General features: G+C 40.9%; 1 protein-coding gene across 4 annotated transcripts in view; it reads left to right on the plus strand.

Annotated features, from left to right (window-relative positions):
* Positions 1–6,707: 6,707 nt before the first annotated feature.
* Positions 6,708–19,660, plus strand: part of LOC131665082 (importin subunit beta-1) — a 534,754-nt gene continuing 521,801 nt past the window's right edge. For all 4 annotated transcript variants that reach the window (XM_058936708.1, XM_058936715.1, XM_058936699.1 and 1 more), the window contains exon 1: positions 6,708–7,183. Coding sequence is in view for 2 of the 4 variants with exons in the window: in XM_058936699.1 (XP_058792682.1) it covers positions 7,123–7,183 (61 nt within the window). In the remaining 2 variants the exon portion in view is untranslated. The remainder of the gene's footprint in view (positions 7,184–19,660) is intronic.

Below are 19,660 nucleotides of genomic sequence, written 5' to 3' on the forward strand. Positions count from 1 at the left end.
ATCCGCACCTGTTCGACAGAGGAGTCAAAGCGGATCGTCTGGCACCGGTCCTCAACTATCCTCAGGGCTCTCCACAACCCGAGATGTTGGATATATTGTCCGCGGATGGAAATTGAGGTTTGCGGGTAGTAGGGCACAGAGCGTAGATACGTTTCTGACAAGGTTGGAAGATCTGCGCGTGGGCGCAGGGCTAACTGATGACGAAGTGCTTTGTTCCGTATCAGAGATCCTCGAAGGTAACGCGAGGAACTGGTACGATAACAACAAGTACCAGTGGATTAGTTATGCAGAGTTCGTCGCTGACGCCCGGGATTGGTTTGGCACTAGTACGCAACAGCAACAAAGGCTGTTGCAGGAAGCCCAGAACCGGTTCCAGGATGAGGACGAACTAGTGCGAGACTACGTGTCCAACCTGGTGGCTCTTGTCAATAGACTAGAACCACCGATGGCCTTGGAGAGGTTATTAGACCTACTCCATGCAAACCTCCTCCCAAACATCTAGATTCAGCTGCGTCGGAGCGAGATGAATTTGATACGCGAATTCAACAGGAGGGCGACCGAGGTACAGAACACCTAATCTTACGGTCATCGTCCACGTGTGTTCGTCGATCCCAACTCGACGATTTTCCCTCAGCACGCCTACCAGCCGAGCAAAAGAACGGCTGGTAATAAATCCCAAACCGCTGCAATGGCCAGTGAAGGGAAGGCGCGTGCGAAGAAGGAGGGAGATCCGCAGCGCGGGCAGGGCGTGGAGAACCCTGCCAGGAGGCCTACCGAACAAACATCGGTATCGGTTACGCAAGCTTCTACTTCTGATAAGAAGATGGAAGAGCGTCTGGAGGGCATCGAGCGGATGTTGCGCAAGTTGGCCAATGAAAAGCAAGGCAGCCCTCCAGAACAGCGTAAGAGCCGATGGCGTGGGGGAAGGAAAAATTCTCCTTCTCCCAGGTCTCCTGGCGAGCGGCGAGAAGGACAGAGGCGGAAGATCGACTTCACCAAGCCTCTCCAGTATTCCGCTTGTGGCAAACTGGGATTTAGTCGTAAATTCTGCCCAGATTGCAACAAGGGAAACGGCAAGGAGAGCGAAAAGAAGAGGTCATCTTCGCGCCTCCAGTAGATTCGACCTCTCGCTGCGGGTCGCCGATGGGAAACTGCAAGTTGTCGGCGACCCAAGGATCTAAACAGGTGCTGGAAGAGCATCAAGAGACCCCCGGTCCTCGCGGTATGTTGGAGCAGAAGACGATCGAACCGGATGCCAGCCCTCGGCAGAATAGAGGAGTGGTCATTCTGGAGGGACCAGATGGCCACATACAAATTGTGGATGAGGGGGAAGAATCCAGGGAGATCCTCTCCACACAAAAAGCTCCTCTGCCGATAGGATCCACGAGTAGAAGCAAGCCCACCGTCGTCGGAGCAGCGGGAGGGATAAAGCCGCTGAAAAGCACGACGATAGGAGGTAAAGATGCGACTCGTGGATATGATCCTGAGGATGAGACCAGGTAGTGGTTGCGGGTAGACATAGGTGACTTTAAAATTAGAGCACTCTATGATACCGGCGCCTCATCCACGGTCATGGGTTAATTAGGGCTAAGATTGGCATCGTAGATGGGACTCGGATTGAATGTGACCAGAGCGGGCGATGCAAGGCTCCCTGATGGGCGACCATGACCTATAATTGGTCACGTGATGTTCCCCTTTAAAGTAGGTGGAATCACGAAGGAAATCAGAGTCGCCATTACGCCACTGCTCACGGACGACTGCTACGTAGGCGCGAACTTTATAAGAGAGTTCCGCACAGTTTTGGATCCCGACGAGGATGAGTTATGGCTTAAGAACGCCCAAGTGAAAGTACCAATGGAAGTAGCTGGAATTGATGGTACGGCATTTCTCGCACCGGTAGTACTGTGGGAGGCCACGGAAACACAGCTGGAGGAAATAGAAGACCTCGTTAATGGATTGATTCCTGACGGAGGTCAGGCTTTAGGCTGTGCCGTGGGGGTTGAGCACGAAATTTTTTCTCTGATGGGTTGTAGACAAGTGTTACGACCCTGGTAGGTGGTGGCCGGTGATATCACTGGTCCATTTCGCAAAAGTTCTCGAGGTTTTGAGTACATCTTAGTCTTTGTAGACTTGTTTATTCGCTGGGTAGAGTGTGTTGCAATACGCAAAGCCAATGGGAAGACAATCGCAAGGGGATTACACGAGAGAATTGTCAATAGGTTTGGCGCGCCCGAGGTATTCTTGTCGGATAATCGAACCGAATTCAAGAATCAAGAAGTCGATTCATACCTCCAGACGAATGGCATCCAGCGCGCCTTGACTCCCTTGTATCATCCCCAAGCGAATCCCACAGAGCAAGTAAACAGGACACTCAAAACCATGATCACGTCTTACGTAAGCCGTGATCAGAAGAGCTGGGATGAACACCTGTCAGAGTTCAACTTCGCGTTGAACTCGGCAACTCATAGCGCCACGGGATATAGTCCTGCGACGCTCATGTTTGGATGTCAGCCGGTACCTCTTTTGACGTTCAGAAGAGCCCAAGATCAGCAGGCCCTTGAATGTTCGGAGGGTCAAGCGGTGGTGGATTGGGCTGAAGATATGGAGAAGCTTCCTAATTTATGGGAGAGGGCCAACTCCAAGTCAAAGAAGGAAGCTGCGCGTCAGGCGGCTTATTATGACTGGAAGAGACGGCGACCCGAGTTTAAGGTCGGAGATTGAGTTTGGAAGAGAAACAGGATTCTCTCTTCGGCTGCCCAAGGCATTCCAGCCAAATTGGCGCCGCAATATGCCGGCCCGTATGTGATTGAAGAGGTTTGTGGATCCAACACGTACAGACTAGGCAATCAGCCGGAGATCCTGTCCGAGCTCTTCCATGCCAAAATTCTTAAACAGTACTACGGTCCGGGTAAGGATGAGGAAAGCGAGGAGGTCATCGATCCTCTCGAGCCGCAAGTTGAATAGTCGGAGGAGGCGAACTATTCGGCGAATGCGTGCGAAGATCCGGGAAAGGATTTACCAAGCGAGCGGATCGAATTAGCAGCCCCCACGGCCGTAGATAAGGATCCCACCGAGACGTCGGATTTACCGGTATCTGCCCCAACCAAGAGAGGTCGAGGTCGACCTTGAAAGGTCCCAGAGACGGTCACCGGTCCAGTATGAGGCATCAACTCTCCCATGAAGGAAACAAGAGGGAGAGGTAGGCCTCGAAAGACCGTGCCCATCGTGCAAAGGACGGTTGGGCTGATAAACTCAAACGGTAACCGATGCGGGCCAAGACGTTCCCGCAAACAATCGCGAAGGAACGTATAACTCGGTGGGATATCGGCGTATGTTAGGGTTTTTCTTCGCGCCGGGAGATTCATTCGAGATGTTTCAGATGGACCGAAGAATCGTCGTCGAAGAGGAAACGTTCGGGGTGGTCACTCAGATGCTGTTAGATCTGTAGCTGGGCCCTAATGCGACGAAGTTAATTGAAGATCTGCGGAGCTTCGCCAGGGTCCAGTTGGAGGGGACCACCCGAAGGGAGTGTCATAATGCATCGGTGGCAGACGTTCTCCGGGACTCATCGTGGGTCGCCCCGAAGAAGGCTTCCCGGGATGCTTCGACACAGACGGAGGACAAGGCCAGTGTCGTACGTCCCAAGTCCACAGTGGACCAGGGGGTGCAGACCTTCAAGTCCGACGTACCCCAGACGTCGGACAGTGCGAGCCAGTGCCCAGGACCCAGGGAAACCTGTGGGGCATCGCACTGGGTCTGCAACCACCGCCGCTTCCCGGAGCAGCCTACTCTCCTCCTCGACTTCAGACACGTACGTCTAGGGATCAACGAGGTGGAGAGTGCCTGGCGGTTCGCTAAAGAACTCCAGTTTCAGGTGCAGGAGCACCTGAGACGCTTCATGAGCCGCCAGGGAGCAGAAAAACTGCTCGGGAAGTGGGCAGAGATGGCTCAGCGTCAGAGGGCCTACAGAGAGGCCTTGCTGCGGGTAGATAAAGGACAGGAGTTCCCCGCAGCTCTCCCGGCGCCGACTCAGGAGTAGAGAGCCCCGGGAGCTACTGACGTTGGACCAATGCTCACGGTCCATGTGGACGGGCGTATGGCTCCAGATACCACAATTGTGGTTAGGTCCCAAGATGGTCGTGCGACCGCCACGGTGGGAGGCGTTACTATAACCGCCTCCCAAGGAGCCCACGTCCAGCAGTCCCCTCTTACTGCTGAGCAGCCTACACAAGATCGGGAGGCTGCTCAATCTCGATTTAGTTGAGGGGCTGCTACATTTGTGGGGAGCCTGCGGTGACCAACTCCCAGCGGTACCTGAAGAAGGCTACACACTTGCGCTACCCAAAACATCGAGCGCCAGGTGTAGCCAAACGATGATGTAGGCCCTGGAGGGCAATAAACTTAGCCAAAAGAAAGAAGGGAGTTTGTTATTTGGTCCCTTTCCTTCTTTATTTTTTTCAGGCTCCTGATGACGGAGAATCGCGGGTATTCGTCCTGCCCGGGTAGTCAGGACTTAGAGGGGGCTGCAACGGTAGTCGATTTAATTAATCGAACCGTTCGCGATTCTGCTTCTCGCGCGTTAGTTCGAACTATTGAGAGAGAGAGGGGGCGCGCGATCTTTTGAATAAGCGTTACGCTGTTTACGCGAGTTTACCGCCGATTTGTATTTTGCACTTAGATTCGCAAAAATAATTAGTTTTCTGAATTAATACGTGCGTGGGTGCAACAATAGTATTGCAGCAGCAAGCAGCGGTGCAGAAGCAGCAGATTTGCAGCATATAAAGGCGAATTGATGCAGTGCAGCTGATTAATCGAGGTGCAGCGGCAGTTGATAATTTTGCAACAATTACGGCTGATCACCGTAATTGCACCGCATGGTAGGTGCACCTTCCGTCCTATTAAGCGAAACAAAATACATTCGGTATTTTGTCTATTCGTGATAGCGTTATATTTTTTGTATTCGCGTCGTGCGTTAGTTCGCGGTAGAATTCAAATCTACTCTCTCTCTCTCTCTCTTTGACGGCTCGCAGGTCTTTCCAGGTGATGGGTGCCCATCTCTGGAACACTCTTCCATCTGACCTGCGGCACGCGCCGTCGCTTAGCAGCTTTAAGAGGGGGGCGCGCGGATACTTTGCGTCATTGAGGGCGTAGGGTGGTACCTCTGGAGTATTTTTATTTGTATTAGATTACTGTATGAATGTTTATACAGTTATTTATTTTCGTGTTGTAGTGAATTATATTTATTTATTTATTTTTTGTGCTGTTTTGTGTCTGTATGACGAAAACTAGCCTAAACTTTTGACTGCATTACTAGTTATAAGTAAGCTAGACTGTAGTGATAAGAATTATTGTTTCCTCTGGAATATCGAACTGTGAACTAGTCAAATCCTAGTCTATTTATTTTAATGTAATAACCACAATCATAATTTTATTTATTGACTGAGGAACTAAAATTGTAATCGAACTGTGATGAAATGTGATGCCGGTACGGCATAATGTAAACTAAAGCTGTGACAATTACTGTATATATTTATATATTATTGTATTTTATGTTTTGCCATCACGGTGAATAAATTCTTATCTATCTATCTATCTATCTTTCTCACCGATCATAATTAAATTGTAAAATCCTATTTTCGTGTGTCAGTCTTTCGGCCCAACAAAGACTATAGTGATTTTTTTATTAATTAAAGTCTGTTAAATTAATTCGCCGTTTTCGTCATTTGATTTTCCTGGTAGCTTAAGTATTTGAAACAGGCTTAGGTTTTAATCCAATTACATCTAGGGGATTAAGAAGATTAGGAGTAAAGTCGCTCACACTTAAAACTCATCAAGTGTAACAAGACACGTGACTTAAGGTGAGTTCAACTGCGATCGATAGAAGACAACTAGGATAAATCACCTGACGTTAAGGCGAATACACGTATTATCATACGTGTTCAACGGAGTGGCGGTTTGCTCTGCATCGTGGGAGTTTGTTCTTAAATAAATTCCCCATTTTCAGATTTATCTCCCCCGTTACAATTTAAACTATAATTTATTTATAAAGTATAGAATTGTTTTTGAAATGTTAGTTCAGAAGAAAATGTCTGTTAGTAGAACACTGTCACTTTTATTTCACCAGTAGATTTTTTTTAAATCAATGTAATGAAATGAAATGAGAAAATGTGATGGCTCGTGGCCAACGTACACGTTTTTCTTGTGGGTCTCCAACAATGTTCCATTCGAGACGCATGCGCGGAACAATGTCATATTAACCTTTTGAAATACGAAAGAGTATTGTTTTATTTTAATTAATTAAATGATAATTTTTTTATAATTTTATGTTGGGTGCCAATAATGCGTGAGACGCGCTAACGATTGGTATATTGTAAAAAATTATTTTCACGATATAAACCACTATATTTGGAGAATCAAATTTGGGTGCTAGCGTCAGCACCTATAATTAATTTTATCTGTATTTTCCATAAAGAAAATGAGCATAATCGATGCACAAATTATATGTGATTAATTAAAAGCCGCCCAATCATATCGTGTAATTAGTTTATAGATTTGTTCAATATTTGAATTGTTGGGTGCTAACTTTTAAGACCTATGAAATTGGCAACGACTCTTTCTGAGGGAACACTTTCGATATATTACTATCGAAGTCGCGCGCTGCAGTCTAGCCATTTTTATAAAGCACGTTATACGTTGTACGTTATTAATCATGTGTTACCTTAAAAAAAAAAACTTAAAACTGTCCAAACAGACCATAGACCTGGGTCAAAGGAAGTGCTGAAATTCCGTTGCAGCTGTAGTGTTTTGTATATTATATGAACGGAATATGACAGACGTAAATATTTCTTGAAAATGATGTAATGGTGTATAACGTACAAATAAGTGTAGTGGTAGTGTAACAATATTCTGCTAGTTATTTAATTGATTGTACATGAAAAATTCAGCGCTTATGTTCATTGTGGTTGAAATCTTAATCATCTTTTAATTTAAATTTGGCAGTTTAATGAAATTTGTTTGTTGATAACATTATACCTTTTAGTTAATTAAAATTTTTCCAAAGACAATATAGCGTTCGTTTATTTTATTATTTATTAGTCAGTAATTATCCTAAATCACACAATTATGCAAATGGACACTACTACTATACAGTTGATACAAATTCTAGAGAAAACTGTTTCACCAGGTAAGTCTTATAGTAAGCAAATGAGAGACATTCATTAAAAAGATGTTTTTATGAATTTTAATGAGGTTGTAGTGAGAGGTTTCATTATTTACATACAAATAAATGGTTACTTTGCTCACAAGTCATCAAACAAAACTGTTAAATTGTGTGTTAATTGGTAATTAATGCATTTTTTTTTTTAACGTATATCATTTTACCTTCATTTTCATCTTTTAATACATTTAACATATACAGTGTACATTAATGAAATGATGTAGTATAACAACAGCAGACTCGTGTGCAAAGAAATTAAATTTTAATCTGTAACTTAAATATTAACATTGTCATCTATTGACTTAACTCTTAAATTTTATTATTTGAAGTGTCCTAACATAATAAGAAATATTTGAAATTTTACATATTTTTAATTTGAATAAAACATAAGACAAATGAATTAACTCTTTGTTTATTTTGAAAAATTGCTTAATACAATACATTTAACTATGGGGCATTAATTATAACTAACTATATATTTATTTTTTATGAAATATTTTAATTTTTCCATTTATGAGAATAATCGTTTTTAATATATAAGTAAATACTATTATAAATAAAAATAAATATATTTAAATACTTGTACATTTAAAAATTTTACTTCATTTTATATTTTTAAAATAAATTTACTTTTATATTTAATAATTTGTATATAATCAATTTTTTTCATTGAACATTTTTGTATACCTTAGTAATTTAAATGAATGTAAAGTAAACAGGTAATTGAAAGTGTAAATGGACATAGTTTGTTTTTTATTTCAGAAATTGTAAATTTTTAGTTTGTCATAGTATATTAGTAATTATGGATTATTGATATGATGTTAGACAATAACTTTGTCAATAGTTAAAAAAATATTTATTAATTTCTTAGGTTATTAATATAGTATGGTAAACACAAAACTGAATACATAATATGTTTTGCGTTAATAACTTATATATATAGAAATATGTATATATTAATATCATAATTGTGATTTATATTTAAATTTTTATATTTAATAAATAATTTTTCAAAGAAAAGATCAATTTCAACCTCATTTTTTGTGCATCAATCAAATAAATAATAAAACAGCACTACCTTGACACCATTTCAGTTCTAATGAGCCCATCTTGATTGAAATTGGTTGAAGAGTTTCAGAGGAATAAAAGAATGTACATAAAAAAAATTGATACCTAAGAGAGATCCTCTTCTGTTCTTGAAGTTAAAATAAATTGTTAATGTTATAAATGGTTACTTGTTTGTTAACATCTACCTATTTTTTATGATGTCTATGTTAAGATCCACTTTAATATAGATTGAAATTAAATTATTATTTTTGATTTACAGAATGAAAGTCAGTAAAATTAGCATATTATAATGAACAAAGTTTTATTTCACTGTATTCACCAGTGAAAATTTACCATGTAGTCAGTCTCATTAAGTTCATAGTTAATATAGGTATTTGATGTTCCATTTAATCCAATTCAAAAAATCTATTTTGTATTCATTAACCAGCGAAACTACTGTTTCAAAATGCTACAGCTTATATAAAGGTTCTGTATTAAATCATTAAGGCCCATGCCAAAACTGGATTAGATATCACGAAACTTAGTACCAAACTATGTCATTTATAGCGTAAGGGAACAAAGTACCTATGTTTATCCTTTTATTATGTGTAATTGCCTATAAAAATTAATTTAAATAATTACGCAAAATTAAATATTTGTAAAAACTGATTGTGGCAATTGATTTAGTGAAATAAAACGTGAAAACATCTGTACGTTTGTTAGACTTACATTTAATAACAGAAAATGGCTATAAAACTGTATTTCTAAGGCTTTGATACTGATATTTATTTAAGTTCTATAACCTGATCATTGGGTAGATTAGTTGAAAAAATTCATTTTTGTTATAAAAACCATGGTTACCTTTTTCCCTTATACTATGAATGGCATAGTTTGGGGCTATTGGCCATAGATTTTGTTTGGCATTTTGGTTATACACATATGTTTATCTGACTTGTGATTATTTAATATTGTTTTACGCTAACAACTTAGTTTCTAACTAGAAAATGTATAAGTTTTTCTCATTTTTATAATCATTCTTTTTTGTAATCTAGATTTTTATTACAACTGTTCATTAAAATCAGCTAAAGAGCTATTTATAAAATAGTGCCGTTAAGCTTGTTTGCCTGCTCATCTCTTGTTTGTATCAATATACCATTTGGGGCTTAAATTAAATCATAAGCGAAATTAAAATTCTAATGTGTAGATATCTTTAACACTGTGTAGATATCTTTATGAAAATAAAGGTCAAGTTCTTGATTATAAATTTGAGTACGAAATTGCATATAAATACCATACAATCTTATGTCATTTCTTGTACAAGTTCTTTCAGTGTTTTCAATTCGCATAGTTGTCATACGAGATACATTTTTATGTATAATAATTTACAACTTACATAAGAAATATAATGTCTTTAGAGTAAATGTAATTTAATTACATTAAGATTATTTTATCATATAATTTTGAGATTAGGTAATTAAGTGAATGAGGGCGTTATGATGTCTACGAGTTGCGTTACATATTTTATATTCATACAATTAATTGATAAATTAATGTAAAACTCCTTTATTTAATTTGTACATTGAATTCATTGAACATATTAGTTGTGCTATTATACATACAATGCCTCACAACTATACATACATACTTTTATACATACTGTCATAACAGTAACCTATGCAGTAATTTTTAACCAATAATCATGAATAAAATTATTTACTCGGCAGGTTATAACTTTTTTATATAGGAATTTCAGTGAGATTCTATATAAGAAGGTTCTTCAACTCAGGGGCGGATTGAATTGGGCTCTGCACGGTAAAAAGCGATACTAGTATTCATCTCGCTCGTAATAAAATAATTGTTTTATTGGATTTACTTGAACAAATTTGAACGGACTCTTTATAGTGTCTAGTTTCTTGTCGTTTTCGTCAAATTTGATATGTATATTTGTTTACAAAGAAAAAACCTTAAGAGTGAAGAAATGCAGAAATTCATTTAATAAATTCTATTACAAATTTTCGACATCTATTTTTTTACTACTATATTTTTGTTAATAGTACTAGAACGTATTTATTCATTTGTGTGCGGAAAACCATTTTGTTAGTGATTTTCCCTTAGTCTGTTGCCCCGGCTTCCACAGTATATTCTTCGGCAGCTTACTAGCTGCCACTGATGGCCTAGAGATTTTTGAACAGCAACAATGGTAGGAACGGAATCAATAGCGGGAACAGCGACAGTGTGAGTTTTCTCTGTCTCTCCCCTGCCATCGATCGCGCGCGTGACCTGAGGTGACCTTTTGCCCAACAGTGAGCATTCGTGCCACGATAGAGTGATCTATGGTCCCCGTTGTTGGGCGCAGAGGGGCACCGGTGCGCGGGTGAGTATTTGTGCCGGTCTGCAGCAGTTTAGCACCTCTCCAAGGACGCCGCCTCGTCCGATTGCTGATACAGGCGGGGTATTACCTAACCTTCACTTATTTGTTAATGTATTTTCTTTTATTTTTATTTATTTGTAAGTTGGCCGACAACAAAATTTATTTTTATCGAATGGTCGGCATGATTTTTGTGTCGAAGCTCTGTCGCGCACGAACGTCGCAACCTACAAGCCTGTTAGGTTACTAAGTAGTCGGAACATTCGTGCTTCTCTTTCTTGGCGCAAATAATTTCGTAAAAGGAGTCGTGGACAACAATGTTAACGTTTAGATGATTTTAAACGTCTTGAGACGTAAAAGAATCAATTTGAAATATACTCATTTAATTACATTAGAGTTGCTTGGAAATTGGTCTCTATGGAGTTTCAAAGGTTGTTAGACGTCGTTTGAAGGTCTTTCAAGGTCAAGCAAAGAAATAACCGTATGAGAAGTCTGAAAAAAAGTTCGACTTGACTTTTTAGGATTGCTAATTATAATTTTGGTATTAGAAAATTGAAATTCAATATCGCCAGTTCCATAACAAAGTGACCCGAATGTACTTGCTCTTAGCTTTATCCAGAATCAACGATGTGGACGTAGCGAGTTTCTGATTCCGTGTGTATGCGTTTGCATATATGTGCGTGTGCGAATGTGTGTATGTATGTGAATGTGTACGCGCGTGATTGCAAGTGTTTTGTGTTTGTGTTGATGGTTTTCATTTTTTCACTTTGACTCATCCACTTTTAGTAAATGATCATATTATTCGTATTATACGCATTATTTATTATACGAATCATATTTTACGTACGCATAAATTATTTACGGTAAATCACTTTTAGTGTGATATACATAAAAACAAGGATTGATACACAACCCAATGGAGCATTTACTGCAATGGTATTTTGATTCTGCTCCTTTACTTTGCATTTGGTATAAGATACACCTTGTTTTTCTGAAAAAAAAACAGGTAAATGTTTTCCTTCAAGACGAGCAGGTCTGGATTTATTATTTTGATTTAATTCATCTTTCAATTTGAGAATATCCATAACTATTTTTATTTGAAATTCTGGAAAAGATAATTTTGTATTATTTATGTTATAAATTGCATGAGAATTCACGAAGGCTATATTAAGCGAATGAAAAAATAATTGTCTGTACTATTTCGTTGATTTTCTCATGGTCTCGGTCAAAGACAGTTATTTCTCCATCAAGTTTACACCTCCCATATTTTTGTAGTAACCTATTATGCATGATGGTTTGATTTTGCTCTCTCTAGTTTTTCCATCTTTTTTGCCTTTTACTGAATATTCAAATTCATAAATTGAAGTGATCATGTACACTTTCTCTTTGTCTTGCCACTTTGTAGCCAATTATATGTTATGTATGATTTGAATCTCTCCTTTTCCAAGTTTCATATCTAAAGACGGTAGCCCTTTTCTATTCTTTTTTATCGTACCGCATAATTCTGTATCTTTGTTATGCAAAAATTCATTCAATTTTAGAAAAAAATACCAATTGTCAACATAAAGTATATGACCTTCTTTGAAATAAAGTCTTATCATATTAGCAACAACATCTCCTAAATTGCCTAAATCGAAATTTTCAAAATCAGTATTCGTCCCTGTGTAAATAATGAAGTCCAATATTATTCCAGTTTTACAACCAACTACTCAAAAATCTTTATACGAAATCTATTGCGTTTTAGAGATAGATATTGTTTGAATGCCAGTTTACCTTTCCACAAAACAAAACTTTCATCAATGCATAGTTTTTGTCCTGGTTCTAAAAAGTTTGCAAACTATCAAATGATCTATAATAAGTCTCAATTTTCTCAATGGATCATGTGATGGAATACTATTATCTGAAAAATGTAGAAAACGTAAAATTTGACAATAACGATTGCGAGTCATTATTTTTGGAAATATTGGAGTTGATTAAGTGGGAGAAGTTTTTTAATAGTCTTTTAGATTTCTTTCCTTCACATGACTCATAAGAATAGAAAGAGGTATAAATTTTAGAAAATCTTCTCTCGTCAGATTTACCCATTTAGTAATTTTTACACATTGGTTTTGGATTTTTAACTTCGAAACGATTTGTTTCGTCGCAAATAAGTTTTACAAGTTCATTGTTGAAAATATTCAAAATAATAGAATGGATCATTTCCATTCAATTCAATATTTTCTCTAATATCGTGAAGATCGTGAAATGAATGGTTTGATAAAAGGAAAGAAGAATCTTTTATGACCTGAAACATATTCTAAGTCCTCGGTATTGATTTCTAAAATTTCTTGTTCAGAGTCAGAGTTGGATTCAATTTTTCACTCAGACTCTCCACTGCTGACTGGCATTTTTAAAAAGATTATGAAAATATCCTGATAAGTAAGAGTAATGAAATTCTGAAAAGTTTATTGTATGTGTCGATATGCAATAACAGTTTGATTCTACACAATCTCAAAATATTACGGAGATTTGAGGTTGGAGTCGCTTTTTTTTTTTTTTTTTTTTTTTGATAGACCGAGGAGGGGAAATCTTTAAAAGATTCCCAGAGATGGAGGTTTTGGAATATGCCGGATTCACCTACGAAATTTCGTGGGCGCCTACCGGCTAAAACCCGTCCGCGTCGGTTACCAACCCGAAGGTTATAAACCACCAGGAGTGAAAGTCCGACCAGTGGGGGCTGGCGGAGGGCGGTCGCTGAAGCGGAAAATTGTTAAGGGGGGGGCGGGAAGACGGGGTGAGGAGAGAGCAGGGTCTTCTGACCCTGTTAGATGGTTTGCTGACTAAGGAGGTTAGGTAGTTGATAGATGGGTTGGCGTGTGTTGAGATAGAGGCGCGAAGGTTATTCGCGTAGGTGGCCGCAGGTCGCGGATAGAGGGGAGACCAGTTTCCCTCAGAATTTGGGCGTTTCTGATGAACCAGGGAAACTGCAGAGAGCTACGGAGGATTCTCATGTAAGTGCCATTGAGTTTATCAAGATGGGCTGCTGTACCCCAGACAGGAATAGCGTAAGTGCTGATGTTGCGGATGATGGCGTTGAAGGCACGTAGTTTGGTGCGCTGGTAGATAGTCTTATTAGAAAAGAATGGTTTGAGAAAGAAGAAGGTACCGTTTGCCTTGTTGCGAACGGCTTGGATTTGTTTAATCCAGTTGAGTTTTCTGTCGAATACTACGCCCAAGTATTTGGCAGAGTTACTCCATGGGATTTTGTGACCGCCGACATAAATATTGTCAGGAGGGTTATGATGACGAGAAAAGCAGACTGCTTCGGACTTGGCCTCGTTGAGGTGGAAGCCCCATTTGAGGTACCAATTGAGCAGGGTAGGTAAGAATTTGTTGAGGACAGAGGTACAGTGTTTGATGACTTTGCCGGTATAAAACACGGCGGTGTCGTCAGCATATTGGGCTAGAAATATGTTTCTCTGGGTGGGGAGGTCGAAGCAGTAAATGCTAAAGAGGCATGGAGAGAGTTTGGAACCTTGGGGAACACCCGCGGTGATAGGTTGCGGTGAAGATAGATGTTTACCTACACGGACCTTGAAGGTTCTGTTGGAGAGAAAAGATTTGAGCAGACCGATTAGATAGTGCGGGCAATCGAGTTCAATGAGTTTGAACAGAAGTCCGTCGTGCCAGACTCTGTCGAAGGCTTGTTTGGCGTTGAGGAGGAGCATGGAGGTTTGTTTGCCGAGATTGCGGTTGCCTGCAATGAATTCGGAAACTCGGAGGAGTAGGTGGCAGGTGCCATGGTGGTGGCGAAAGCCATGTTTAAAGTTAGGAAGGATGTCTTTGTTGGAGACAAATTTGTTGAGACGAGTGAGGATGATGCTCGCCGTGACTTTGCTGAGGGTGCAGAGAAGGCTAATGGGTCTGTAGCTGGACGCCTGGTTCAGAAGTTTGTCAGCTTTAGGGATGCAGATGATAGTTGCTTCCTTCCAAACCGTGAGAAAGTATTGTAGCCGCAACATTGAGTTAACATTGTTGCAAATGGCTACGATGTTGATGCGGGGGAGAATTTTCAGCACGCCGTTGGGGATACCATCAGGTCCTGGGGCTTTGTTGTTTCTGAGTGATTTTATGGTTTCAGCCACCTCTTTGGGGGAGGTAGGCTGAGTGTCAGGGTTAGTGGAAGTGAAGTTGCGAACTGTGGCCGTAACATGGGCGTGGAAATCCGCGAAGTCCTCATGAACAGGAAAAGGGGAGCATTGATCTTGTAAAGACTCGGCAAAGATATTAGCCTTATCTTCGTCAGCAGAGAAGGACTGTCCATTACTGGAAAGGGGAGCAGAGCAGGGTTGTCTATTACGAAGTGATTTAATCACTTTCCAAGTGCGTTTGGGGTTGGACTCAGTCTTACTGATGTATTTGTTGAAGCTAGACTCGCGAGAGTGTTGAAGAGCTTCGTTGACCTCACGTTTGAGGGCATTGAGTTCTGGGCGAAGGAAGTCGTTACCAGAGCGTTGCAAGCGCTTACGCAGTCGGTTCTTTCTGCTGATGAGTGCCCTAACCTCGGGAGAGATTTGTGGTTTGGTCTGAGAGATTGGAGAAGACTTGGATGAAAGCTCAATTTTGGCCTTAATCTCTTGTGTCAAGGTATGGACAGCGTTGTCGATGTTAGTGGTTGTGTGTAATGGTTGGCACTTGAAGGAAGAGGTTTCCAGATAATATTGGAGAGCAAGCCAGTCGATTTTGGTGTCTACTGGAGCTGAGTACTCGATGGAGCCGGGGATTTCCATGATTACAGGATTGTGATCGGAGCTAAGAGCGAAGATTGAGCGTGGGTTATTTGAAAGATTGAGATGTTTGGTGAGGAAGATGTCCAGGATGTCTGGACTGAAGGTAGTATCACCTGGAAAATGAGTGTGTTCGGCAGGGGCCTCGATGGAGAAGTTGTGAGAGTACATCAATTTGAGCAGCTTGGTACCTTTGGAGTTTTTGACACGACAGCCCCACGAAACATGCTTGGTGTTGAAGTCGCCAGCGATGATTATGGGGATATCAGTGTCGAAGAGGGGAACAAGTTCTTTTAGGTTATTTGTGGCATTTGGAGGAGAGTAACAGGAGATGATTCTAAGGGGTTTACTGATGTGGGAGATTTCAACACCACAAGCTTCTAAAGAGGGAGTGGGCGTGCTGATGGGTTTGTGCCTTAGAGAATTTTTGACTATGACTGCAACGCCGCCATAAGAGTAATCCGGGCGGTCGCGTCTATAGACAGTGTAGTTTGGAAGGAAGAGCTTTTTCAGAGGAGTAGTGTGTGTTTCGGTGATGCAAGCCACATCGACCGATTGAGAAGCGAGAAAGTCGCAAAGTTCAACAACTTTATTGTTTGCTAGAATGCCGTTTGCATTCTAGTTCAGAAGAATAAGACTGGGGTTACTGGTATTGGAAGGGGGGGAGGTGTGACTGTTGGGTGGGGTAGAGTGAGAGCAGCTGTTGGGGGGTGATGCCAAGTCTGGTGATGAGGGCAAGAAAAAGCTGGACAACTTCAGGATCGGCGAGGGGGCCGATTGGTGAGAGAGGAGGAGGAGATCTGTGAATTGTAGGTGGTGGGGGATGGGCCCTGGGGGTGGAAGCCTGTGCATAAGAAGTAGAGTGGTAGGTACGCAGGGGGGATCCTGGTACGTTGGTAGAGGGGATGGATGGAGGAAACCGTGCGGCCGGTTTTTGAGGAGGGCCAGCCTTGGGTGGTAGAGTCTTAACTGGTTGAGGTGGAGACAGCTGTTTGTCTAGTGGTTTGAACAGAGTGGTAGGTCTAACAGGTTTTGGCTTTGGTTATTTCTTTTGCGGTGCCTTCGGGCAGCCGCGGAAGTAGGCGGGGTGCGGACCATTACAGTGAGGAGTAAAGGAGTTTTGGCCGGGTTGTCTTTTTGTTTGCAGTCAAAAGTAGCATAGTTTTTGGAGCAGAAGCCGCAGACCTAAGGGGCTCGGCAGTAGTTGGCCGTGTGTCGATAACTTTGATAGCGACGGCATTGAGGGATGGTTTTGTTCTTGAGTTTGGCTTCGACTTTGACATTGAGTCCGCCGAGTAGTTCTAACTTGAAGACATCCTTAGCAGAAGGGTGGTTTGAATCCAGATGGACATGGATAAGTGGCCATAATTTGTCACCTTTCCTCATGCGGTAGACAGATTTGACGGGAAGCTTCTTGATGATCTCTAAATGATTTCGTCGTCCGAAAGTGCGAGGGCGACGCCTCTGATGACGACTTGGAGATCACGATCTTGTCGTAGTTGATGAGTTGTGTACTGGATGTTTTTCTCATCCAGTTTGGCAGTGACGAGACGAAAATCGTTAATTGAGAGAAGGTAGAGGCGAATGGAGTCACTAGCTACTACAGCACGCTTCTTTTCAATGCTGTTGGAGTCAAGAAAGTTGCGGATATTGGGCCACAGTTCCGTCTGCTTAATGTAGGTGGGAGGAGGGCGACCAGGGTGAACATCGTCTGAATCGGAGTTAGAATCTGATTCGTCAGAGAGAGATTTGTCGTCTAAGATGGAGATGGTTTTGAGGCGTTTGGCGTTCCGCTTGGATTTGCGAGCGGAGGACACGAGAGTGTATTTGGTAGGCTCAACGCCATTGGCGGAGGTATCCATGGTTAGATCGTTGATTGTGTCACTAGGAGGGCCGATGAAGGCATTGGCTCTAGTGAGAGCAAGATTTTGAGTGATGGCTAGAAGGTGGGCATCTAGCTCTTTCAGACGGGCATTGGCTTCGGTAACATATTTGTTACGCTGGAGGTCGAATTCGGCTACTTTGGCCTGAAACTCTGAAATGAAATTTGCTCGCTCGTCTCGGAGACGGCTGAGGGAGTTGTTCAGGTTATGTAAATCAGTCTCAGATATCGCGGTGTTTGTGGGAACAAGCCCATGGTTACTCAGAGGAGAAGCTGTAAAAGAATTAGCTTGATTATCAGGAAGAGCATTGTTACCATTGTTGGTAAGTTGACCGTTGGCGTCTTGGTTGTAGGCGTCTTGGCTGCGGGCATCTTGGTGGCCGGCTTTTTGGCTGAGGGCATCTTGGTGGCCGGCTTTTTGGCTGAGGGCTTCTTGATGGAAGATACCTTGGTTGGCGGCGTCTTGAAGAACAGAGGCTTGGATAAAGGCTCCTTGGCGGACGGGGCCTTGGTTGAGAGAAGAAGGGCTTCCAGTTGATTTGGAGGCCATGGTGAGTGGAGAAGAAGGGGAAGAGGAGACGACTAGGCCGTGTATACTACCACTTCCTAGGCTGGGAAGGTCGTTGGCTAAGGTCGGTATACTAGCCGTACTTTGCACTGGGAGGCCCTAAAAAGGGGCCGATTAGTTGAGCGCGACTTCACTGAAAGTCGGACGCGGTAGAACGCACGATTCGACGAGCGAGAGGAGTTGCAGAGAGAAACGGCCCTGAAAAGGGACAGGTGGGGGGATGGTAGAGGGAGCCCACAACGGGCACCTTCTAGCAGGAGAGTGAAGCGAGGAGGAGGTCCTGAGAAGGACCGTTTGGAGAGCGGAGGAGACTGGGGTTAATACCACGGTGAATAGGAACAACCGGCGCGCGCGACGGCTGAGCATCGATGTGCGATGGATGTATCTGACCACTGGTTGGAGTCGTTGCGGCATGCATCTACTTATGTAAATTAGTGAGCTATTTCATTTGTGGAGATCGATTTTGGGTAGATACCACCTACCGCTGATATTTGTCACTACCGTGGTTCACGTTAGAATAATTCATGGTTGAAAAGGTTTTATGAATAATGGTTTGAGTTACTATGTTATCTTCAAATGAAAAAAAAAAAAAAATGAATTTTTTTGTTTTTGAAAATAAATGTGCACGATTATTTATGTAAGAATGAATTTTTATCTAGTAATAATATTATAAAATGATGATATTTTACATGAAAAATCACAAATAAAGCTTAGAAAAATAATAGGATTGCAAATGTGCATGTTTTTGCAAATTTAAAAATTTTTATTATGTGAACGACTGTACCGGACCGGCATACGTCTCCAGACGTAAAGGATCTGACTCGCCAACATCCAAACTTAGTTTGACTTTATCTTGGAGTCATAATATCACATTTCTATAGGAAAATGTGATTTTTCAATTTTCCAAAACCTTGATCCTCCAAGGGTTAAACTGTAGATACCGATTCTCCCTTTACATATTTTGAAATTCTAATATTTAGAAAAATTTATAGGAGTAATTTAGTGAATCGGTGCTGTACCACGGCATCGACTTTCGAGCCTTTTTAGTCAAATAATTGTTAATATAAATAAATTATGCTAATGATTTTTCATCAAACAGCATAGCTTTATTAACAAATATGCGAAACAATTTTAGTCGTTTGGAGATATAATCTCCAGCCGTCTTCAGCCGAAGAGTAAGCTTACTCTTTAATTTTGACAAAGACTACAAGAAATTAGACTAATGGAAGATTAATGGATGATGTTTTGTCTAGATATTGACTCTAAGTATGCTTTCTGTGAACTTTTTACATTAAATGACTATTTTTTACTATTTGGATATAAAAGAACGATTACACTGTCGGATAGATGCAATTTTTCTGTTTTTAATTCATCATGCAAAATTGATTTTACGTATGGATTACTTATTAATTTACTGTACCTTTTTTAGAATGAATTAAAAAGACAATTGAGAAATAACTCGAAAAACCATCAGGGAGGCAATGCGCGTGCGCCTTTCAATAATGTTGCTAAAAATCATTTATAGTCAATTGTCAATTTTGTAGCATCCATCTTAACGACATCTTTCCCATGTTCAACTTATCATGCAAAATCGAAATAACAATACTGATACCTCCGTCATTTCAAATATTTTACGCAATTTTATTTTCCGATCACTTATTACCATGTGGTGGAATTAGTCGATCATTTAGGAGATACTCATTTCTATGGAATGTCCTAAACGATGTTCATTGTTTGTTGATATTAGTTTTTATTGGATTTTTACTTTATTTTTATTTTTACTTTATTTATTTTTACTTTGAAAGCTCTGCAA

Source organism: Phymastichus coffea, unplaced genomic scaffold (genome assembly GCF_024137745.1).
Source record: "Phymastichus coffea isolate CEN01 unplaced genomic scaffold, Cenicafe_Pcof_1.1 PCOF00003, whole genome shotgun sequence".
In the NCBI taxonomy this organism is placed as follows: domain Eukaryota; kingdom Metazoa; phylum Arthropoda; class Insecta; order Hymenoptera; family Eulophidae; genus Phymastichus; species Phymastichus coffea.